General features: G+C 42.1%; 1 protein-coding gene across 1 annotated transcript; it reads left to right on the top strand.

The window, feature by feature from the left end:
• Positions 1–1143: 1143 nt before the first annotated feature.
• ptges (prostaglandin E synthase) lies at positions 1144–26055 on the top strand. Its single transcript, XM_060841549.1, has 3 exons — positions 1144–1308; positions 5623–5705; positions 22265–26055. Exons 1-3 carry the CDS (start codon positions 1204–1206, stop codon positions 22512–22514), a joined length of 438 nt encoding a protein of 145 aa, XP_060697532.1. The 5' UTR covers positions 1144–1203; the 3' UTR covers positions 22515–26055.

Here is a 26055-nt window from a genome sequence, read left to right as displayed (position 1 = left end):
GTGATCCAACGGAATTTCAACTGTGATGTATAAAATGTCTAGATATTTGTGTAACTAAAGAAAAACTATGTTTTTTTTCTCCAGTTCTCAGTAGCAATCAGAAATTGGATGAATTAGCTTTATTGTCACATGTACTCAGATGAGTACTGTGGAAGTTAACAAGTCACTAATTATGACACCATCTTAGGTACAGAAGTACAGATTCGTAGTCAATTTATTTTAGGAAAAAGAAAGAAAAATAAAGAAATAAGAAGTCAGAATTGCAGAATAAATTAGAAAATAGAGGAATAAAACGTTTAGGACAATGGGCCTTCCAAATTTGTGCTTGTGACTGATCTCCTTCATCTGTTCTTTTCCTACTCAGCTTTAGGAAGCTCTGGTTTGATTGGATGTGGTACTGAATATATTGTACTTTACCACACTGCTCCACGCAAGTTGAGAAGCAACCTTTTCAAGCACATAGCCAGAAACACGCGATCCTGAGGAGATGTCTGCCTGAGCCTTCCCCTTTGTTTCAGTGTTCCTCAGTGTTATCATAGCACAGGTTCTGCAGAAGGGTCACTGGATTCAAAACTCTGTTTCTCTCTCAACAGAGTCAGAAGTCACGTGACACCAGGTTACAGTCCAACAGGTTTATTTGAAATCATAAGCTTTCGGAGCAGCGCTCTGAACTCACTGATGAAGGGGCAGCGCTCTGAAAGCTTGTGATTTCAAATAAACCTGTTGGACTATAACCTGGTGTCATGTGACTTCTGACTTTGTCCACCCCAGTCCAACAATGGCACCTCCACATTATGGCTACTCTCTCTCACCAGATCGAGTCATGGAGAGGTACAGCACCGAAACAGGCCCTTTGGTCCAACTAGTCCATACCGACCAGATATCATAAACTAACCCAGTCCCATTTGCCCACACTTGGCTCATCTCCCTTTAATTCCTTCCCATTCATGTACCCATCAAATGCTGCCAGACCTCCAGCACCTTGTTTCTATTTCCAAGTGATAAACACTGTAGGAACCCGCTTGTAAATGTCTGGGGGAGTAGGTGCTTGAGTTATAGTTGATCTGATGCACTTGTGTTAGGAGTGGCTAGCCAAATACAGTCTGAGCCTGCAGGGCTGTATCCGAGAGTGGGTGGGATCAGTCGCTGCCTGTGGATACCTCTCTCCTCTCACATTCAGTCGCTTCACGATCTTCAAACGAAATGGATAACCCTGTCTTGACATGTTACATTTTCTACAGCACGCTGCTTGTCCTCAAGCTCTATACTCTGGCCATCATCACGGGACAACTCCGGCTGCATAAAAAGGTGATAATCGCAATTATCATAATTGTATTTTAAATACATATAAACACGCTATACTTCCGTTTCGAGCAGGGACTTTTTTGAAATTGAGAGAGAGCTAATGTTTTGTTACTTAATGTAAAGAGAGTCTAGTTTGATTTGAAGCCGGATTTGTTAAGAATAGAAGAGGGGGGAGTTACGATAGTTTTGAAACTTCAATATATTATAAAATTGTTGTTTCTGATAACTTCAGGGGAGTTTTAACTCACTGATTATAAATATTGTGGAGGGATTGCGCTTTGGAAACGTAAATCCAGATCGTGTGTAAACTTCAATTGATCGGGAAAATGGGTAGGTTTTTGTAAATTCTTCTTTGCGTGGGGGTTGGTGTGGATGGCAACATGATAAACAGCTGCAAGGTAATAACATTTCCTCTGGCTTCGTACAGTTCAGCTTGAAATCGTAAACGCACCGCCTTCAAATTCTTGCCTGAAGTGTATTAATTCTGCCCTGAATGGTTTTAATTCTTTTCTGTCGTCACACACATCTCCCTATCCTTCAGATCATTTGAAAAAGGGCAAACCTAATTGAATGGGAACGATCATTAAATGCATAGAGTCATGGAGATGAATAGCACGGAAACAGACCCTTCGGTCCAACTCGTCCATCCCGACCAGATATCCCAAACTGGCCCATATCCCTCCAAACTTTCCTATTCATATACCCACCCAGGTGCCTTTTAAATGCTGGAATTGTACTAACCTCCACCACTTCCTCTGGCAGCTCATTCCGTACAGACACCACCTTCTGCATGAAAAAGTCTCCTTTATATATTTCCCTCTCACCCTAATCCTATGCCCTCTAGTTCTGGACTCCCCCACCCCAGGGAAAAGGCTTTATTTATCCTATCTATGCCCCTCATGATTTTATAAACCTCTATAAGGTCACCCCTCAGCCTCCGACGCTCCAGGGAAAACAGCCCTAGCCTATTCAACCTCCCCCTATAGCTCAAGTCCTCCAACCCTGGCAACATCCTTGAAAAATCTTTTCTGAACCCTTTCAAGTTTCACAACATCCTTCCAATAGGATGGAGACCAGAATTGAAAGCAATATTCTAACAGTGGCCTCACCAATGTCCTGTACAGCCGCAACATGACCTTCCAATACTCTGATGTTATTTGGAGAGCTACCACAGACATGATGGGTTGAATGGCTTCACTCTGCACTGTAATGATTCCTCAGTTTTGTCCCAAGATTGGGAAAACAATAAAGTAAAGTGAGGAAAAATGAAGAAGATAAGAATTTCTGGTGAATATTCATTCCCTTGAACCTGTTCTGTCAGTCACTGAGCTAATGGCTGTTACTCAACTGAACGCAGAATGTGGGTAAAGAAGACTTGGCAACCTCACTTTACCCAAAGTTTGTCTAAAGATTATTTTCTGCATTCTTAGGATGTCCTCGTCAGTCTTTCTCTTGCTATGAAGAGGGCTACAAAATTTACTGTTGAAAGGAAAAATATGGTGTGACAATCTAAGAATATAAAGGCATGAGCAGGGAACCTGTGTGTGTGTGTGTGTAAGTTATTGAGGGTGGCAGGTCAAATTGAAAGAGCAATTAATAAGCAGACAGTATCTTAGGCTTCATTAACAGGGGCATAGTGTACAAGAGCAGGGAGATTAGGTCGACCTTAGTTCGGCATCACTGTGTGCTTCTGGGTACCATGGTTCACCTCATGGGAAGACATTGGGAGTAGTCAAAGAGATTTATGAGAATGGAGGTGCAGTTATGAAGATAGATTGGAGAACTGTTTACTGTGGACGAGATAATGTTGAGAAGAGGGGCGGCATGGTGGCTCAGTGGTCAGCACTGCTGCCTCACAACGTCAGGGACCCGGGTTCGATTCCAGCCTCAGGCAACTGTCTGTGTGGAGTTTGCCATTCTCCTTGTGTCTGCGTGAGTTTCGTCTGGGTTTCCTCCCACAGTCCAAAGATGTGCAGGTCAGGTGAATTTGTCATGCTAAAATTGCCCGTAGAGTTAGGTGCATTAGTTAGGGGGAATGGGTCTGGATGGGTTATTCTTCGGAGGGTTGGTGTGGACTAGGGCCGAAGGGCCTGTTTCCACACTGTAGGGAATCTAATCTAATCTAAAATTAATGAAGGGTATGGACAGAGTGGATAGGGAGAAACTGTTCCCGCTTATTAAATGATTGAGAACAAGAAAGCGTAGGTCAAAAGTAATTGGCAGAAGAAGCAAAAGTGATATGAGAAAAATCTTGTTCACTGAGCAAACGATTAAGGTCTGGAATGCACCCTCAGAGAATGCGGTGGGGGCTGGCTCAATCAAAGCTTTCAAAAAGCAATTTAATGGTTGTTTAAAAAATTAAGAATGCATAGGGCAAAGAAAGAAGGCTGGAGGATGGTGTAAAGCGAGAGGCTCATTTGGAGAGCAATAACAGACATGATGGGTTGAATGTCCTCACTGTAATGATTCCGCAGTTTTGTCCCATTCCGACTTTTCCCAAAGCTGGGAAAGCAACAAAGATACGTGAGGAAAAATGAGAAAGATAAGAATCTCTGGTGGATATTTACCCCCTTGAACTTGTTCTGTCATTCGCTGAGCTGATGGCTGATGTTTATTTGAAACGTGTCGAAAAGTGTAGTGCTGGAAAAGCACAGCCGGTCAGTCAGCCTCTGAGGAGCAGGAGAATTGACGTTTCAGGCATGAGCCCTTCATCAGGAAAGATGAACCGTCCATGTGTTTTTGCTTTCACATATCATAATGGCCATCAAGAAATCGATTGAACTCGTCTTTAGTTTTATTAACTGAGCTAGCATTTACTGCATTGTGTCGAAGTACACTTCCCCCTTTTGCATGCTGAAGTGTTTTCTATCTTCTGTTCTCAATGTCCTGGTTCTAGTTTTAAAGTCATGTTCTCTTTGACATCCTCACCATCGGACAACATCTCTCGATATTCCTGTCAAACTCTTAAAAACAAATTCCATTCAAATTAGACCTCAGCCTAAAACCAAGCTAGAAACTCTTAAGATGCATCCACCTGGGTACATCGTCACAAGGGGGTAAATATGAGGAGACAGAAAAAGAATAGTCCATGATTGGTTCAGCATATTTCTGAAAGCAATGTTTCACCCTGCACATTAGCAGTTTGAAATACTCACCACGTAATTCAACCCAGTCTGGCTCCAGTCTGAGGCTGTTTTATCTGAATCTTTAGAACAGAGTTGAACAACACGCTTAAAATTAGGAAAGGATTTTCCACCCTAGACACTATGGGGCAATTTAGCATGGCCAATCTACCCAACCTGCACATCTTTGGACTGTGGGAGGAAACCCACAAACTCCACACAGACAGTCACGTCAGGCTGGAATTGAACCCTGGCACTATGAAGTAGCTGTGCTAACCACAGAGCCACTCTGACAACGGCCAGAATGAAAGAACTTCAGTAAAAAGGTTAAAGATGCAAACAACAATGTGCATGAACATAGCATATTATCATTGTAAACAGGAAGATGGACAAACAAAATTTGACATCTTGACAAACAGTGAGATGTTAGGAGAGGTGATTAATAGATTAACCAAAGAAATGAATTTTATGGAGCATCTTAAAGGAGTTGAGGGTGGGGGAATAGATGGATTGATTTGGGGAGGGAATTCCAAAGACTGCAAGGGAAAAGATTTGTACATGGGATTATGAGGCTGTGTGATAGATTAATTGGGGTTAATGATCGATGTGGAGGAAACATCAAAATTTAGAATGATGCCTTTTAGCACCAGGGACCTGGGTTCAATTCCACCCTCGGGCAACTTTCGATGTGGAGTTTGCATGTTCCCCCAGGTCTGTGTGGGTTTTCCCTTCGGTGCTCCAGTTAAGGGGCTGAAAGAAAGAACAATAATATAGTTTAGTTAAACAGGATAGTTGTTGGAAAGGCAGGAAGCCAGCAGAGAGAAGTGAAGAAAGTCATTTTTACAATAAAAGCAAAATACCACAGATGCTGGAAATCTGAAATAAATAAGTAAATACTAGAGAAACTCAGCAGGTCTGCTAGCATCTGCAGAGAGAAACAGAGTTAACATTTCAAGTCCAGTGTGACTCTTCATCAAAACTAGTTCTGGACGTTCTAAAGAAGAGTCACACTGGACTTGAAACGTTAACTTTGTTTCTCCCTTCACTATGAAACCAAACCTGCTGAGTTTTTCCAGTATTTTTACAAAGCATTTCATTGAAATGCTGATGCCATAGTTATTTGTCGAGTCTTACTTTGTTCTTAAGTTTTCGGCATGGTTTTACCCATCTGGTTTCACCATCTCCTTTCCTGCAGGCGTTTATCAACCCAGAGGATGCATTGAGACATGGTGGGCTAGAGTATCATCGAACGGATCCTGATGTGGAGCGATCTCGGAGGTAATGTAAATATTCTCTAAAGGTCACTCAGATTCATCGAATGCCATTTTGCTGAGAGAGGGGTATCAGCCTGTTCTGCTCTTCGGCAGAGCTTTCGACTCATCCCATTCCCCCGCTGCTCTCCATAGCTCTGCAACTTTCTCCCCCCTTTTCGAAGAAGTATTCTGTTTTCTTTGGAAAGCTATAACAGAATGTGTTTTCACTACCCTTTCAGGCATTGCATTCCAGATTACCACTGACTGTGCAAATAAAGCTTTCCTCGTGTTGCTTCTGGATCTGTTGTCAATCACAATTAGGAAGGGGAACATTTATCCTTTGGGCATTGGGTCCAGACTGACAGTGCATATTGGAAAATTCAACTTATCCAGTACATGAATTCTTGTCCGTATAATAAATGGGTGGAGAAAAATAAATAGGTGGGGAAAGAGTTGCATGATCACCCTTATTTATTTACTTCACATCTAAATAGTGACATTGACCTGGGATTCTCTGCTAATGAAAGTTGACAGCAAGTGTGTATAGATGTAAGATTATCTTTCACTGTATTCTAAACAGAAAGTCACCAAAGTCCTACTGTACCACAGAATTTTCAAAGTCAATTTGAAAATCTGAGTGACACGCATTTTTACTTTATTTTTAATAAAGCTTGTTACTGTTCTATCCCTAGACTAAATAATTTGGGGGTTGATTAGCTCAGTTGTTTAGTCAGCATTATGGGTTCAATTCCTGCACCAACTGAGGTTATCATGAAGGAGTTTCCTCTTCACTCTTGCCCTTGTCTGAGATGTAGTGATCCTCAGGTTGGCCGGCCCACCACCAATCATCTCTCTCTAATGAGAGAACAACTCTATGATACAGTAAGACTTTGGTGACTTTAGGAGACAGTGAGGTCTGCAGATACTGGAGATTAGAGTTGAGAGTGTGTAGCTGGAAAAGCACAGCAGGTCAGGTAGCATCCAAGAAGCAGGAAAATCGACATTTTGGGCTGGAGCCCATCAGGAATCTTTGGTGACTTTATATCTAGAATATATTGAAAGATAATCTTATGTCTATGTCCTGACAACTTTTATCACCAGAGAATCCCAGGTCAACATTATTTACAGAAATGGCCAGGGAAAGATTGGCGAGATATAATTGGATCTTCCTCCTGGGGAAGGGGCTACTGTACCCCCATGATAAAGGGTGTGATGAACAAAGACGACAGGTCAGTACAGCACAGGAATACGCCCTTTTGGTCCACCAAGACTGCGCCAAAATATGATGCTTTCTAACCCAAAAACCTGTTGCCTCTACACAGTCTGTATCCCTCTATTCCCTGCTTATTCATATATCTGTCAAGATGGCTCTTGAAAGTTGCTAATATATCCATTTCTATTGGCAGTGCATTCCAGCCACTTCTCACCCTCAATGCAAAAAAAAACTTGCATCTCACATCTTTAAACTTGCCCCTTTTGACCTTAGATCTATGTCCCTCTACTAACTGACATTACCCTGGGCAAAAGACTCTGACTTTCCATTCTATCCAACCTCTTATAATTTTGCAGACTTCTATCAGGTCGCCCCTCATCTTTCAATGTTTAAGTGAAAACAAACCAAGTGTGTTCAATCTCTCCTCACAGCTAAACCAGGCAACATCCTGGTAAGCCATTTCTGTGTCATCTCCACATCCTTATTGTCGTGTGGTGACCAGAGCTGTGTACAATATTCCAAATACAGCCTCACCAAAGTTCTATAGTGTTTGGTGTTTCTGCTTACAATTTCCATTATAAAAGTGGGCATAGAAATTTAGTGAAAAATAGACAAATGAGAATACGGTATACAACTTTAGAACATGGCCTGAATTATATTTCCCTGTTGTGACCTTATTGTTTCTCATCCTCTAACCTCACCTGACCTGTTGACTTTATTTTACTCTGACTCACCATCAGCAAAATATGTCAGTTTTCCTGACATATAATAATCATTTCTTTTCTGTGTAATCTGTGAACTAAGTTAAATAGGTTTGAACAGATTCCATCCTCATTCCCAATGGAAATGTTCTTAGATTTGAATCAGGCAAAGTTGGCATTGCTGAGCAACTTTGTACATTGATGTCTTCTCAATTCTGTTGTTAGAGTTGATTAATGTTCTTGTTGAAATTAAGAGAAACAAGGCATTAATTGTGTTTGAGCAGATATTCTCAGAGGACTGATGTGACACTAGGGATATTTGGATGAGAGCTGTGAGCCTGAGCGGGTCAATAAACCTCTCTTAACAGAAAGCCATTTCTCTTAGTTTCTACCTGATGAGAGGGCTTGGAGAATATTAATAGCTGTAAGGCTGGATGATTCTTGGATGATCTCACTTAAGTAGTAAATATAGAAGGGAGGACACAACCTCTCTTCTGAAATTAAATATTAGGCATTCTAACATAGGTGGAGTCCAAAATGGGATTGTGATCTTGTATTAGAAGGTTAACGGGTGATTTGATTGATGTTTTAAAGATATGGAGGGAATTAATAGGAAAGGCAGAGAAAAGCTATTTCAACTGGTGGGGATGTTTGGACTAGGGCCACAGTTTAAAGCTGGAATCAGACCTTCAGAAACGTAGTTAGAAGATATTTCGACAAGCAAATATATTTGGAATTCTCATTTACCATAGTGGGATTCAAATCCAGTATCTGGAGTTCTGGGTTGCCAATCCAGTGACAATATCACTACATGGCCACCTCTTCATTTTTTATTTATTATGTCTATTGTCATTATTATTATTATTTATTATTACTTCCAGTAACCATTAGATCATTAGAAATAGGAGCAGGAGTAGGCTGTTCAGCCTCTTGAGTCGGTCCACCATTCCTTACATCCGCTTTCCTGCTCTTTCTCCATAATTCTTGATCACGAATCCATCTGCCTCAGCCTTAAATATACTGAAGAACCGTGCTTTCGTAGCAAGGAATCCCAAAGACTCTGAACCCTCTAAGAGAAGAAATTCCTCCTCATCTCAGCCTTAAATTGGTACCCTTTTATTCTGAGACTGTGCCCTCTGGTCCTACACTCACTCTCCCATAAGGGGGAAACATCTTCTCAGCATTTACCCTGTCAAGCCCCTTAAGAATCCAAAATGTTTCAATTAGATTACCTTGCATTCTTCCAAACTCCAGTGAGTAGAGTCCCAACCTGTTTTCCCTTTGCACAATAAACAATCCCTCCGGACATTAAATACAAGTGGAATATAAGCCTCGAAAGCACAATACCTGACTGCTGATCAGACTTGTTTACATGGATAACTTTGCTTTATCCCACTGACCGTGTGAAAGCATTTGACCAACTGTTGGTTTTTGAATCAGTTTAATAGCAGAACTGGCTCACTCCAGAAAAATATTTGTTATAGCTGTGTTCCACCAAGAAACCTAAAGCACGTTATTTTGAAAGAAGCGAGTGGTTGATTGAAAGAAATCGAGTGAAAAATGAGGTCTGCAGATGCTGGAGATCACAGCTGCAAATGTGTTGCTGGTCAAAGCACAGCAGGCCAGGCAGCATCTCAGGAATAGAGAATTCGACGTTTTGAGCATAAGCTCGAAACGTCGAATTCTCTATTCCTGAGATGCTGCCTGGCCTGCTGTGCTTTGACCAGCAACACATTTGCAGATTGAAAGAAATCAGAAAGATTGAAAGAAGGTATGAAGAAACCATGTAAAATGTTGGAGGCAAAAGTCCTTAAGGAGAGTTATGCCCAAAATGTTGACTACTCCACCTCCTGGTGCTGCCTGACTCGCTGTGTTCCTCCAGCCTCCCATTTGTCCAAATAAAATATTGGGACTGGGCTACTGGGATTAATTAAATTAGAATTAGAATTAGGTTTACTGTCACGTATACTCAAGTCACAAAAGAACAGAAGTGCAGTGAAAAGTGTTCAATATCACCAACACATGGCACCACCTTAGATGCAAAGTAGTTTGGTACAAATCTTAGATACAAAAATAGAGAAAATAAATAAAACAGTTACACTGCAAAATGGTCCTAAATAAGGTTATCATACAAGTTTAATATAATACCCTTGTTTCACAATTCAGTTTCTCTAGAGATGAAGTCTCTTTAAGAATTAGACTTTGCTACATACCAAATTGTTGTGTCAAATACTCCTTGGCTAAGTTTATTGCAGTCCTCATTCTGCACAATTCCAAAGATGGTAAAAATAACACACTACCTGTGCTGAAACACAGGAATTAAAATATTAACAATCATTTTGTCAGCCATGCACCAAGAAATAATTTATTCCATCAAAGCTAGACAACAGATCAATTCTTACAGTGCAGAGATGATTGGTGTGTACATAACCTTTGGAATTAAACTGACGTCAATAGAGAAACACAACTTCTGATGCTGTTACAGAGGGTGAGGTACAAGAAAACTCAGGGCCAACATTTTTGTTGAGTGAACACATTTGCTTTGTATGTTGATGCAAGTGTTCGTGAATAGACACTGAATATTCCCGATGACAGTTTAGCGCGGTCCTCAAGCATCTGTGATACCTACACCCTCTCCTTTTGAAAACCCTTTGACTGCGCTGAGGAGAGTCAGCTGCTGTGCGGAGCTTTAAAGTATGTTGAGAAAGTGTGAAATTGTGGCCACAGTAAAGCAGAAATGTTTATGCACATCACAGTATGTCAGTAAAGTTTAATGGTATCGTGCGGTACCATTTCGCACATGTGCAGATTACTTAATAATTACTTTATTTGAAGTCATAAAAAACTCTAAATTTACATTTAGGTTATTAAAGTTTTCTAAGAGTTAGACTTTCGCTGTTTGCTTTGGACTCATTGACAGCTCAAGTGGCATCTGGTTCAAAAACGTTGTGGCTTCAAATCCCACACCAGAATGCAAGATGCCAGTCGTCAGTATGCAAGTATAATGCAAATCAGAGTCAACAGCAGTAGGTTCAACTTCTGCACCACCTGAGGCTACCATGAACGACTCTCCTGCTGAGCCTCTCCCCTTGCTTGAGCTGAGGTGACATAAGAAATAGGAGAAGGATAGGCCATCAAGGCTGCTCCTTCTACAATAAGGTCATGTGGACTCAGCTCCACTTACCAACCCTCTCATGATAACCCTTAATTCTATTACTGTTCAAAAATTTATCTTTGCCTTAAAAACATTCAGCGGGGTAGCCTCAACTGCTTCACTGAGCAGGGAATTCCCACAAATTCATAATTGTTTGGTGAAGTCAACTCAGTCCTAAATCTGCTCCCCCTTACTCTGAGGCGATACCCCCTAGTTCTAGTTTCACCCGCCAGTGGAAACAACCTCCCTGTGTCTATCGTATCTATTCCCTTCATAATTTTATATGTTTCTATAAGATGCTCCCTCATCCCTCAAGTTAAGCCAGCATCAGTTGTCTCTCTCTAATGAGAGAGCAGTCTTATGGTTGGGTATGACTAAGGCAATTTCAACTTTCCTACAAAAATGTTAAGAAGGTTACCTCAGAATACAATGGGATCTTGATCAGATGGGCCAATGAGCCGAGGAGTGGCAGATGGAGTTCAGTTTAGATAAATGTGAGGTGCTGCATTTTGGAAAGGCAAACCAGGGCAGGACTTATACACTTAATGGTAAAGTCCTGGGGAGTGTTGCTTGGAGTGCACGTTCATAGTTCCTTGAAAGTAGACAGGATACTGAAGAAAGCAATTAGTGTTCTTCCCTATATTGGTCAGAGTATTGACTATAGAACTTAGGAGGTTATGTTGTGGCCGTACAGGACATTGGTTAGGCCACTTTTGGGACACTGTGTACAATTCTGGTCTCTGTGCTCTCGGAAGGATGTTGTGAAACTTGAAAGGGTTCAGAAAAGCCGTACAAAGATGCTGCCAGGTTTGGAGGGTTTGAGCTACGGGAAGAGGTTGAATAGGCTGCGGCTGTTTTCTCTGGAGCATCGGAGGCTGAGGGACGACTTTATTGAGGTGTATATAACCCTGAGGGGTATGAATAGGGTAAATCAACAAAGTCTTTTCCCTGGGGTAGGGAAGTCCAAAACCAGAGACAATAGATTTCAGGTGAGAGGGGAAAGACTTAAACAGATGTTAGGGGCAACCTTTTCACACAAAGAGTGGCGTATGTATGGAATGAGATGCCAGAGGAAGTGGTGGAGGCTGGTATAATTATAGCATTTAAAAGGCATCTGGATGGGTATATGAATAGGAAGGGTTTAGAGGGATATGGGCCAAATGCTGGTAAATGGAATGAGATTAATTTAGGATATACGATTGGCATGGACGAGTTGGACCAAAGGGTCTGTTTCCGTGCTGTACATCTTAATGACCACAAAACAAAGACAAGCAGAGGTGTTGTCCCAAACCCAATCCAATATTTACCAATCAACCAACATCATCTAACAGAAGCAGAAAGTGCTGGAAAACCCAACAGGCCTGGCAGCATCTGTGAAGAGAAAAACAGTATTTGAGTCCGATGATCCTTTATCAGAACAGAACGCAGCTGAGAAATGGTGGTGTTTATGTTGAAGGTGAGAGTGGAGTGTAGGGGCAGAAGGAGTGAGTCAAAGAGATAGCAACAGCACTGAGAGAGAGGAAGAGAGAGTTAGGGAAAAGGAAGTAGACAAAGAGGATGAAGCTAGATCCTGATACAAACTGATAATTGCTAAGTTACTGCGATGGGATTCTGTGCAATTTCCTGTATTCTATCTGATCACTTGCCAAAATATGATACCAATAGTTCATTTCCGAAAAGAGTCAAAGTTAGAGAGCAAGCTAGAGTCAGAAAGAGAGGGAGGAAAGTCTGAGTGAAGAGAATTTAACAATAAAACTCTATTTCGCTTAGTTCTGAAGAAGACATACCAGACCTAAAATGTTTACTCTTCCTCTCTCCCCGTAAATGCTGCTGGACCTGTTGAATTCTCTAGCATTCTCTGACTTTATATCAGCTTTCCAGCATTCGCAGTATTTTGTTTTCAATTGATAGCTATATGGCACCTTTAACATATTAAGACATCCCAAGGCACCTCACAGGAGCACTGCAAAACAGGAGTTTGTCTTCCTCCCACTGAAGATGGCCCCCCATGATGTCTGTGTTACCAAAATCCATCAGAACATAGATGTGCATGGCATCAGCATGGAAATGTAGATTGTTAATCAATACTGGAATCAAACATTTTGTGAGAAAAGGCAGCAACGTGGATATGAGAATGATCAGATTAGCCATGATTTCATTGAATGATGGAGCAGACATGATGGGCTGAATGGCCTACCTTTGCTGTTACATCTTATGGCCAATACTACAGACTGTAGTATTGCCTGTAGTACCTCACTACAGCACAGGCGAACAGCCCCACTACCACAGTGCAGAAAGATGATTTCCACAGCATTAGTTATGGGTTAAAAATAAACTAAAATAACTGATTGAAATATGCAGAATTAGTCCCCACAATGTCCCCTCACAGTGTGCAGAGAGCAGCATTCTGTATTAGACACTGAGGCAAAGACTACTTAAATTGCTTCATGCATGGTCTCACCAAACCACACCCAATTGTTGTGAGACTTTATCATTATTCTTGAATTCATACTTGCTTGGAATAATTTGCAACTGGTATCCTGCTTTTCGAATAGTTTCCTGAACATGCACACTATCTTCCTGCATTCCCTGTACTATACAAATACGTGAATTAGGAGCAGAAATAGCCTATTTGATCCTTTAAGACTGCTCCACCTCTCAATGATAATAGCATAGATCCCTACAGTATGGAAACAGGCCATTCAGCCCATCAAGTACACACTGACCCTGTGAAGATCATCCCACCCAGATCGCCACCCTACCCTGTCACCTTATTTTTACCATGGCTAACATAGCCTGCACATCCCTGGACACCATGGGAATTTTGCACGGCCAATCCACTAACCTGCACATCTTTGGACTGTAGGGGAAACCAGAGCACCTGATGGAACCTCATACAGACAGACGGAGAATGTGCAAACTCCACAAGCACAGTCACCCATGGCTGGAATCAAACCCAGGTCCCTGGCGCTGCGAGGCAGCAGTGCTAACCACTTTGCCACCATGCTGCCCTAATGGCTGATTGTCCAAAGAGGGGTCAAATTGGACTTGAAATGTTAGCTCTCTTTCACTCTTCACAAATGCTGCTGAACAACTGTATTTCTCCAGCATCCATAGAACTTTGATCCATCTGTGTTCCAAATTCTACATTCTTGTCTATTCCTCTTGCCTAATGAAAATTTGTTGACCTCAGTTAAAAATATTCAGTGATATCACCTCCTTTGCTTGATAAGGCAGGGCTATCATACGATCCTCTGATAGAGAAAAATACAATCCTAAAGATGTGACCCTCTTTTTAAAACCATGCCCCGCCATTCTTGACTCACCCATAAGTATGTGAACATATGAGCAGTGCTTGATACCTTTATGATAGGTAGCTGCAGATCCTGATGGAACACTGCAATAATGTGTTTCTGTCGGAGCATGTTAACTCAGACCTTTGAGTATAGGAGTTGGGAGGTCATGTTGAGATTTGTACAGGACATTGGTGAAGCCTCTTTTGGAGTACTATGTCCAGTTCCAGTCGCTCTTTGGAAGGATATTTTTAAGCTGAAGGGGGTTCAGAAGAGATGTTGTGCAGAATGGAGGGTTTGAGCTACAAGGACAGGGTGGATGGGCTGGGACTTTTTTTTTCACTGGAGAAGGTTGAGGGATGACCTTTATAAAATCAAGAGGGGCATAGATAAGGTGAATGGCAGGTGTCTTTTCCCTAAGGTGGACGATTTCCAGACAAGCGGCATATTTTTAAGGGGTGAGAGGAGAAAGATTTAAATAGACGTGAGGGGCAATTTTTTGTATGCAGAGAGTGGTTCGCGTGTGGAATGAACTTCCAGAGGATGTGGTGCGCAGGGGTTTGAAAGACATTTGGATAAGTTCATGAATAAGAAATGTTTGGTGGGGTATGGGCCAAGCACAGGCAAGTGGGACTAGTTTAGTTTGGGATTATGTTCAGTATGACTGGTTGGACCGAAGAGTCAGTTTCCATGCTCGGTGTCTCTGTCACTTAGTGATGGCGTTGCCAATAAGTGCAGCCACAAAGCGAAGTTTGACAATGAGTTAGTGAGATGTAAGGACAGGTGACCTAAAAATTGATTCGATGACGATGGGGTTTTAAGGAGTGTGGCAAGGCAGGGAGGTGTCGGCAGGGAATTCTAGAACTTGGGGCTGAGAGGCGTAAAGAGATGTGGCCAATTAATGATGGACTGATTCAACTTGAGGATGCTCAAGACTTTAGAAGCAGAGGAGTAGAGAGGATTGTGGGTTGGAGGAGATTATAGACTTAAAGAGGTATGAGACCAGGGAGGAATTTGAAAACAAGGATGGTAATCTTCTGAGGAAGAGTCATACTAGACTCAAAATGTTAATGCTGTTTCTCTCTCCACAGATGCTGCTAGACCGGCTGAGTTTCTCCAGCACTTTTTGTGTTTACATGAATCTTTAAAATCAGTTTTGAAAATTAAGAAGGCCATTCAGCCCATGTTATCTGCAAAAGGCACCTTAGACGCAGAGGTGGCTCTCCTATTAGAGACAGACGGGTAGCAGTGAACTTAACCGGAGAGTTAACATGCCTCAGGCGAGGGGTAAGTTCAGAGAAGGCAGGACCTTTTGTCGTGACTTTGGCTGGTTCAGGAATTGAACCTGCTCAGTTAGCATCACATTGCAAATTAGCCATCCAGCTAGTTGAGCCCAATGCTAACACAGCATTTAACGTTTGAAGACAGGAATGTAATATTTATACAAAACCAATTAAAGCCATTATCAAAAGGTTCATGTGGCCAATACTGAATATTTCTGACAAAGGAGTGGGGGAGGAGAACATTTCCTCACATTCTCAGATAGAGAAAGTGGGCCCAGAGAGGAGGGAATTGAAAAGTTAAATGAAAAGACAGTGAATAGAGAGGGCCTGTAACATCCTAAAGTTGGCTTTAAACAAACTTGACGTGATTTATTGAAGCTTGATGGCAACAAGTGGTGTGTATGAGCCCACAGCCTGTAGCAGTTCACAAAGGCAGCTCACCACTTGCTTCTCACAAGAGCCTAGGGATTGAACTATGCCCGTCCAGCAACACCCACATCCCATAAAATAACATTACAGCATTGCCTGCTCTAGATATAAAAACTGCTGCCTATTCATTCTTTGAGGATAAATATATAACCTCTCAATTCTGGTATTGTTCCAGTATATCTTTTACTGTAATCAGTGCCTCTATATTTTTCTCCAAATTTGGAAATGAGAAATATTTGCAGTAAGGCTGGTTTAAGAGTAGTTTAACCAAAATTGTTCACAAAGCTTTTCACTTTTTGATTCAATATAACTGGAAATGAATGTCAGTGTCTTACTAAACAAACCTCTTGATTTTTTAAAATAAAAACAATTGACTTGTGGTGGTATTTACTCAACTATTCCCGACCTCTGATCTCACTAATGAAGGAAATAACGTGCAGTGAAATTCTGTATGGGGAGTAGAGCTAATGAAGAACACATGTTGATTCAGAAGAAAAACAGGAAAAGCATTTCCTTGTTGTCATGCCAACATAAGAAAAGACCTTCAGGACTGTTGGATCTGTGAAGCATTGTTTTTCATTGTTCTTTCTTGTTTCTAATGTAGTGTATTTTCTAAGACAAAAAAAAGAGGGGCAGGTTGTTCTGCTATAACCTGACAATTGTAGAATCATAGAGATGTACAGAACAGAAACAGACCCTTCAGTCCAACTTGTCCATGCTGACCAGATATCCCAACCCAATCTGGTCCCACCTGCCAGCACCCGGTCCACATCCCTCCAAACCCTTCCTGTTCATATACCCATCCAGATGCCTTTTAAATGTTGCAATTGTACCAGCCTCCACCACTTCCTCTGGCAGCTCATTCCATACACGTACCACCCTCTGTGTGAAAAAGTTGCCCCTCAGGTCTTTTCCATATCTTTCCCCTCTCACTTTAAACCTATGCCCTCTAGTTCTGGACTCCCCCACCTCAGGGAAAAGACTTTGTTTATTTATCCTATCCATGCCCCTCATGATTTTACGAACCTCTATAAGGTCACCCCTCAGCCTCCGAAGCTCCAGGGAAAACAGCCCCAGCATATTCAACCTCTCCCTGTAGCTCAGATCCTCCAACCCTGGCAACATCCTTGTAAATCTTTTCTGAACCCTTTCAAGTTTCACAACATCTTTCCGATAGGAAGGAGACCAGAATTGCACACAATGTTCCAAAAGTGGCCCAACCCCAAAGTCCTGTACAGTCACAACATGACCTCCCAACTCCTTGTTCTCAATACTGTGACAGTTGCGTTCCTCTGTAACCTCGCACTATGGGAAACCAGAATAGAAAATCACCTTGTAGAAGATCCCTAATAGAAAATCATTATACCCATTCAGTAGAAAGTTCATGTTATCCAAACAATGCCCACGATTCATCAATCGCGTAATAGCCGTTTCATGCTGACGAAATGAGTGTTATAGCAGACTTCTGTTTCTAAACCACCTTTCTCCGTGTTATTATATCCAAAAACCTCTTTTCAGAAGAACTCGATTTGCTGTGATGTAGCGAAGAATGACAGACATAGGCATCACAGTGGGCAGTACGGTGGCTCAGTGGTTAGTGCTGCAGTCTCACAGTGCCAGGGACCCGGTTTGATTCCTGCCTCGAGCGACTGTGTAGAGTTTACACATTCTCCCTGTGTCTGCGTGGGTTTCCTCCCACAATCCAAAGATGTGCAGGTTAGGTGAATTGGCCATGCTAAATTGCCCATCGTGTTAGGTGCATTAGTAAACATAGGGTAGGGGAATGGGTCTGGGTGGGTTACTCTTTGGAGGGTTGGTGTGGACATGTTGGACCGAAGGGCATGTTTCCATACTGTAGGTAATCTAATCATTACTGATTGGGCCAGCATTAAATGCCCTTGAAAGGATGATGGTGAGCTGCCTTTTTCAACTGCTGCAGACTATCTGCTACAGGTACATGTTCAGAGCTGTTAGGGAGGGAGTTCCAGGATTTTGACTGAGTAACAGCGAGTGAATGGTGATATGTTTCCAGGTCAGGATGTCGAGTGGCTTGGAGGGATATTGCAGGGGATTGTTAGGGTATGAAATACACTGCTTGGAATGTTATGTAGGCAGGCTCTGCTGAGGCATTCAAAGAGACATTGGATGGTGGTTCTATTTAAACAAATGTGTAATGCTATGGGGAAAATAAGTTAAATATTCACCCAGCTTCTGCAGTCAAGATGACCTCTTTTGACACCTTAACGATTCTGTGATTCTGATGGTGGTCCCTTGAATCTGTTGCTTTTGTTGTTTTAGATGGAATTGGTCATGGGTTTGGAAGGTGCTGTCTAAGGAGCTTTGATGAATATCTACAGTGCAACTTGTAGGTTGTGCATACTGCTGCTACTGAGCATCAGTGGTGGAGGGAGTGAATGTTTATGATTTGATGCCAATTAAGCGGGCTGTTTTGTCCTGGATGGTGTGAAGCCTTTTTGAGTTGAAGCTGTGTCCATCCAGGCAAGTGGGGAGTATTCCATCACGTTCCTGACTAGTGCCTTGAAGATGGTGGACAGGCTTTGGGGAGTCAAGAGAAAGGTTAATTGCTGCAGGATCCCTGGAGTCTGACCTGCATGTTGTAGCCACAGTATTTAACGTCAGCACAGTTCAACCTCTGGTCAATGTTCCCCCCCCCCCCCCAGAATGTTGATCGTGGAGGATATAGTGATAGTAATGGCATAGAATGTCAAGATTTGATGGTAAGATTTTATCTAGTTAGGGATGGGCGTGAGCCTGCACTTGTGTGGACAAATGTTACTTGTGACTTGTCACCCTTGGCTTTGATTTTGTCCAGAGCTTCTTGTATACGGATATGGGCTGCTTCAATGTCTGAGGAGTCACAAATCATGCTAAACACTGTTCAATATTAGCTAACAGCCCCACTTCTGACCTTGAATTGGAGGGAAGGTCATTGCACACAAATTGCACATATACAGCTTTCACAAACACTAATGATATAAGTGACAAGTTCATCAAGAGTTCGCTATCTTTGAAACACTGCCATGTGTTCTTTTCCATCCACTTGAGATGACAAACCAATGGCCTTGTTTAATGTATCATTTGAGCAGCAGGACCTCTGACAGTGCAGTACTTCCCTCAGCACTGCACTGGCAAAATGAATTGTCCATCTGGACACAGGCCAGTCAGTGAGACACAAAACCAAGAGTCCTTCCTTTGTGAATAGAATCCTATAGCTCCTTCCATTCAGTATTGCAGTGTTAGCTCAGTTCGCTGAATAGATGGTTTGCTATGCAGAATGATGTTTGAGGTATGGTGACCCTCAGGTTAAATCACCAGCACTCATCTCTCTCTAGGAGTTTGGTAAGGCTTTGTTTGGGGGTGATGGAGTCAGATCTACAGTAATACAATCTCTGACTGAAATTCAAAGTTGTAGGCCTTTCAAAACAGTTTCCAACACCAGAAAATTATCCATCAGTGATTTTAATATCTGGAATACTTATTGTGTTGTCAATGCATCAAGTCTTCCGAGGGATCCTAAAATGCATCTTTATGGGTACGTTCGATCTCCAACAATCCGGAGACCAGAGAATCTGGATGTTGAGTTCTGACCTTCCCGCTCCACAGACTCTGTCTAACCTCCTGATTCAGTCCAGCTATTTCTGTTTCAGATTTCCACCATCCCTTATATTTCACTTTTCTTATAGAATAACATAATCAAGGGCAAATGTTACTGACTGAAATTGTAGTTAGAACAGCTGCGAGTAGAAAGCTGAAACTATGCCAACAATTATTGATCAAGCGAATTATTGCTTGTCTATATGATCACTGGCCATTATTTCTGCTGAAAGCAAATACAACAATCAATTTTCTCGTGCCTGAGATTCCTGCCGTATGTTGGTCGATTAAAGGGACTTTACTCTGTAAATGTAACACTCCCAATAAGCTCAAAGCTAGGTTCAGAGAAAGCTCGGGTCAAAGTCCTATTCCAATCTGCATTCCTCAGCTTGTGAATTTATCCTTGAACCTGAGCTTTTTCAGATTTGGGAGTGATAGTCATTTCAGCAGATGGCAACGCAATGAAGAAGTATTCTGTTTGAGCGCTCTCCAGAAACTTATCAGCACTCAAACAGATGGCATCCTTCTGTGCTGTAACATTTCTATGTTCCAATCAATATGGGAATCTTCAGGGGTGGTATGGTGGCTCAGTGGTTAGCGCTGCTGCCTCACAGTGCCAGGGACTTGGGTTCAATTCCAACCTCGGGTGACTGTGTGAAGTTTGCACATTCTCCCTGTGTCTGTGTGGGTTTCCTCCAGGTGCTCTGGTTTCCTTCCACAGTCCAAAGATGTGCAGGTTAGGTGAATTGGCCATGCTAAATTGCCCACAGTGTTCAGGGATGCATAGGTTAGGTGCATTAATCAAGAGTAAATATAGGTTAGGAGAATGGGTCTGGGTGGGTTACTCTTCGGACGGTCAATGTGGACTTCTTGGGCTAAAGGGCCTGTTTCCACACTGTAGGGATTCTGTGAAAATTCTAGGAATGCTCAGCAGAACAGGCAACATCTGTTAAGAGAGTTGATGTTTCACGTTTTCTTTTAAATCATTCAATAGATCTGAGTGTCAATGGCTGAGCCAATATTTATTACCCATTTCTAATTGCCCAGAGAAGGCGAGTGATTGAACCAATGCAGTCGACAGAACAAACTCAGTTATCCGAACATCAATTACCCAAATTTCGGATTATCCAAGCAAGATCTCAAGGTTCCGGAAATGCTTCCTTTGTTTACGATCAGATCAGTTATCCGAACAATCAGTTATCTGAACAGAATACTCCCTGCCAGTCTCGTTCAGGTAGTAGAGGTTGTTCTGTATGTGGTGTAGGGACATCCACAGTGCTGTCAAGAAAAGAGTTCCAGCATTTTGACCCAGTTAGAGTGAAATAACAGCGATTATATTTCCAAGTCAGAATGGAGGGGAACTTGTAGGTGGCAATGCTGCCATGCATCTGCTGCCCTCATCTTTCTGGATGGTAGAAGTCATGAGTTTGCAAGCCGCTGTCAAAGGAGTCTTGGTGAGTTGCTGAAGTGAATCTTGTACTTCTTGCTGAAGTACACACTGCTGCCACTGTATGGAGGTGGTGGACGGAGTGAATGTTGAAGGTGGGTGCCAATCATACCAGCTGCTTTGTGCTGGATGGCATTGAACTCCATATGGTTGGTGACTATTTGTCAAAGGAAGGGAGAGAAAGGATGGGAGGGAAGGAACAAAAGAGATGGAATAGCGATTGCAGAGTACAGGTAAATGGACAGTAGAGAGCAAAGTGCAAAAAGGAAGTTTGTGTTTAGTTGGAAAGCAAGAGTTATTAAATGTCAAAAGGGATGGGTGTGGTTGGGGCAAACATGGGACAAGTGAAGAAATGAAAGAGGGTCTAAAATGTGTAAATGGCACTAGCAAGATCAGTAATAGCCTGTGCTGCATGAGATAAATGGGACCAGTGACACTATTGAGACCACTGTTAGGACCCAGACTGTGAAACTGGGGGCTGGTTAGCTCAGTTGGCTGGATGGCTGGGTTTACCATCTAGAGTGACATTAATAGCATGGACTCCGTTCCCACACCAACTGAGGTTACAATGAAGGATTCTCATTCTTGATCTTTCCCCTTGTCTGAGGTGTGGTCACCCTCAGGTTAGACCACCACCAGTTACCCCCCTCTCTCTCTCTCACTCTCTAATGGCCTATTAAGATTATGGTACCTTTACCAGGAATGCATTTTTATGAGTCTGTGGTAATTTGTTTATCCATGAACATAGCAGATCTTTAGTCAAAAAGTCTTCTTGACCTGAAGCATCTGGAAATGAGGCAAGCACAGTAGGTGGCTTATTAATCAATGTAGGACTTTGGTTCGGCCACCTTTAGAATACTGCGTTTTGTTCTGGTCACCACATTACCAAAAGTGGATGCTGTGGAGAGGGTGCAAAGGAGGTTCACCAGGACATTGCCTGGTATGGAGGGCGCTAGCTAGGAAGACAGGTTGAGTAGATTAGGATTATTTTCATTAGAAAGACAGAGGTTGAAGGGGGACCTGATTGAGGTTTACAAAATCATGAGAGGTGTAGATAGGGTGGATAGCAAGAAGCTTTTTCCCAGAGTGGGGGACTCAATTACTAGGGGTCACGAGTTCAAGGTGAGAGGGGAAATGTTTAAGGGAGATATGCATGGAAAGTTCTTTACACTGAGGGTGGTGGGTACCTGGAACGTGGAGATGGTGGAGGCAGGCACAATAGTGTCATTTCAGATGCATCCGGACAGATACATGAATGGGCAGGGAGCGAAGGATACAGATCCTTAGAAAATAGGTGACATGTTTAGATAGATGATCTGGATCAATGTAGGCTTGGAAAGCTGAAGGGCCTGTTCCTATGTTGTAATTTTCTTTGTTCTTTGCAGCCATAGTTTAATATGTATTGAATGAGTAACCAGTTCATTTTGATTCCCCCCGTCCCCTCCACAGAGCCCATCACAATGCCATGGACAACATCTTTCCTTTCCTGTTCCTCGGTGCTATCTACTCGTTGATGGAACCCAACCTCTTGATTGCCCACATCCATTTCCTGGTCTTCTTTGTGGCACGTGTGGTCCATAGTGTGGCTTATCTCTTTGCTCTTAAAGCACCGACACGCTCACTGGCGTACATCATTGCACAGATTCCCTGTGTGTCCATCGCCATACAGATCCTTTCTCACATCGTAATCGGTTGGTAAGGACAATTTATACCACAAACCCAGTCAGAGACGCAATGGAAATATTGACTGCTGGGATCGGTTGATTCCAGACGTGAACAGTCTACTGTCAGGATTGAACTGTTATTGCATTGAGTTGAAATCCATCAGAAGTTGCCAGCATCGTATCTGCTGTACTGATTGACTCTTCCGGGATCAAAGTTCTGCTCCTGTGATATCAATTCATGCAAACAAACATGCAAACACTTCAATTTCAGCTCATCATTTTTAAAGAAATTGCTGAAAATGGTGACTGAGAGCCAGATTTATAATTCTCTCCAAAACCATCCCCCTCCAAAACAACGAAACCATTTAAAGTTTTGTTTTGATCTAAGCCTAAAGATGGAGACCTGATTTCCAAAATGGCTGCCCCACAAAGCATGTTAAATAAAAGGGTATTGTTAATACAATGCAGATTGTCCAGACAAAGTTTAAAACATCCAATAGCTGAAGTTTTTGTGATTCGTCAATGTAGCACATAACCATAGAGTCAGAGTCCCACAGCATGGAGACAGACCCTTCAGCTCAAACTGGTCCATGCCGACCAAAAGGTCCATCTATACTAACCCCATTAGCTTGCACTTGGCCAATATCCTTCCAAACCTTTCCTATTCATGTACTTGTCCAAATAACCCCTTTGAAAAATATTTAAAAAGGGGTTTTCAAAGCCTATTCCGTTATAAATTTATATGGTCACAGACTATGCATTCAAGAGTAATTCCTCCTAGTGGTAACACCTTTGGGTGATAATTTCCCTTTCACCCAATGCCCCCAACATCCCTCACACCAGCCTACACCTGGCAAGGAGTCGTCTGCCCAATTTTCAATCAGTTGAACTTGGTGGAATGAACTCTGGACTGAATTTGGTATCGGGCCATCCCTCCTATGAGAGGACATGGTGTCAGGTAGTGAGCTGAACTAGTGCCCTTGGCGGAGGTGGGTAAATCAGGACATAGCGATTGAGGCCCAGGGTTTTAGGAGCCCGAGGTGAATTATGAGCTGTACCTTTTACCACCTCTGCTTCACACACACATACACATGTGCGCATGCACACGTTTAAGATAGAGAAAAGTTTTAAGTACAGAATAAACTTTTATTTAAAATGCCAAATTTGTTCATTTAAAATGCCAAATAAATAATGTACAGCCTTGTGCCACAGGTAATACCTAGTTCACCCTTTATGTTTGGAGAGGCCCTACATCAGGTAGGGAATCTAATATCAACCATTTCAAATAATTCACTGTATAAAAATGCTCCAAACCACATTCCCAACTCCATCTCCTCCCCTCATCCACACACAAACACTTAGTGCGCTATATCATCATAATAGCTGACATCATCCATGCTTTGCACAGACTCATGCTTCTCAGCTCATTTGGACCCTTAATTGCCCATATATAGTATTGTTTTAATAAAGAGTTCTTCCATTGAACTTAGATTAGATTCTGTACAGTGTGGAAACAGGCTCATCAGCTCAACAAGTCCACACCGACCGTCCGAAGAGTAACTCACCCAGACTTGTTTCCTGACATTTAATCCTGACTAATGCACATCACACTTAGCAAGGCCAATTTGCCTGACCTGCATATCCTTGGATTGTGGGAGGAAACCGGAGCACCCAGAGGAAACCCACGCAGACACGGGGAGAATGTGCAAATTCCACACAGATAATCGCCCGAAGCAGGAATCAAACCCAGGTCCTTAGCGCTGTGAGGAAGCAGTGCCAACCACGGAGCCACCGTGCCACCCTTATTGCAGATCAACTTATTGATCTAACATGAGCATAAATTTTGCTATCAATTAGAAGCTGCACGTTAAAACTCAATGTCGTGACAACTTTAGAAATTGTGCTAAAGGCCAAATCATATCAATACATGAACAAAGAATTAATGCAGGCCACTCAGCCCTTTAGGCTTGCTCCCCCATTCAATAAGATCATGGATGATCTGGTCTTAACCTCAACTCCATGTTCCTGCCTATCTCTGATAATATTTCATCCCTTTGATAATCAATAATCCATCAAGCTATGCTTTAAAAATATTGAACACTGCTTTTTGAGGAAGTGAATTCCAAAGACTCTCAACCCTCTGAGAGAAAACATCTTCTTCTAATTACTATCACCGGCATCATGACCTGACCCAACGCTCTGTCTAACAGAAGTACTTTGTTGATTTGATCTGGTGGTTTTATGTACATCTTTTGCAAGTATCAACTTCCCTGTGCCTTTTTACCGTTATAGTATTATTCGTTAGTATTTAGATGTTTGAGTATTGTTGATGTATTTTGTTGAAACTTTTCACCTGCATTCATCAAGCCAACATTTACCAATGTAAAGGGGAACAATATTTTAACAGTAAGACAAGAGGACATTGTTTGTTTGGTAAGTTGAGAATATATAGTGCAATCTCCAAGACAATGCCTGTAACAATCAGAAGTCCAGCCCACACTCCCCAGAATAAATTTTTAAAAGCTAAACGAAGGAACATCCACATTGATGGTCTAGTGTGGTCTTAACACAAACCCAAATAATGTTTGGGAGGCCCAGATTCAAATGCTGGAACAGCAGATGGTGGATTTTGAATTCGATAGCAAATCCAGAATTAAGAAAATATTGACAACCGTGGAAGTGTTGTCAAATGTCAGGACAAACCTGACGATTGGTTCTAGTTCGTTAATGTCCTTTAGGGAAGGAAACCGCCATCCTTACCTGATCTGGCCTACATGTGACTCCAGACCCATGGCAATGCTGCTGACTCTTAACTGCCCTCTGGGCAATGAGGGATGGGCTATCAGTGTTGGTCTAGTCAGCGGTGCCCACATCCCATGAAGGAATTTTTAAAAATGAAGAAATCTTTTCTCATCTCAGCCTTAAATTGCCAACCTCTTATTCTGAGATTTGGTGACCCCATGATCTACATCTCCCAGTTGAGAGGTTTTCTCAGTATTCAGCCCTTTGAGAACCTTGTGTTTCCAGGTGATCACACTTCATCCTGCTAAACTGTGGGAAAATATAGACTCTGTCTACTCAATCTTTACTCAAGTCCAGTTTTTGGTTTTTCAAAATGTCATTGCCTACCCGAAAGTCCTCAGTTCAAATCCTTCCCATGTTTGTAGCACCTGTTGCGATAGACATGTATTGCACACCTGACTACACACACATCCACGTATACTCATGGGCCCACACTCCTATTATATAGAACCCATCAGTCCAGCTGCTGTTGAGTGACTGTCAGAAAGGAGAAGGAGCCAGTTTGGAAAAAGGACAATGCAATGTCATAAGGTGGGGAGTACAAACAGATAAAACTTCAGCCAAAATGTATTGGTGTAGCAATGCTCTACTATTGAATGCTTAAGGTGAGAGAAAGTTACAGCTTTATATTACACATTGCAATGAAACGTGAATAGACATTTTTCTTAAATATATATTGATACAGTTTGGTGGATACAAAACTTCTTATAAATTGTCATTATCAATATGTTCTTATTAAAGCCATATTTAAAGACACAGATATTGCATAATTAA

Source organism: Hemiscyllium ocellatum, chromosome 21 (assembly GCF_020745735.1).
Source record: "Hemiscyllium ocellatum isolate sHemOce1 chromosome 21, sHemOce1.pat.X.cur, whole genome shotgun sequence".
Taxonomy (NCBI): domain Eukaryota; kingdom Metazoa; phylum Chordata; class Chondrichthyes; order Orectolobiformes; family Hemiscylliidae; genus Hemiscyllium; species Hemiscyllium ocellatum.
Note: the sequence above shows the minus strand (reverse complement) of the source record. Positions and strands in the feature narration are given on the sequence as shown.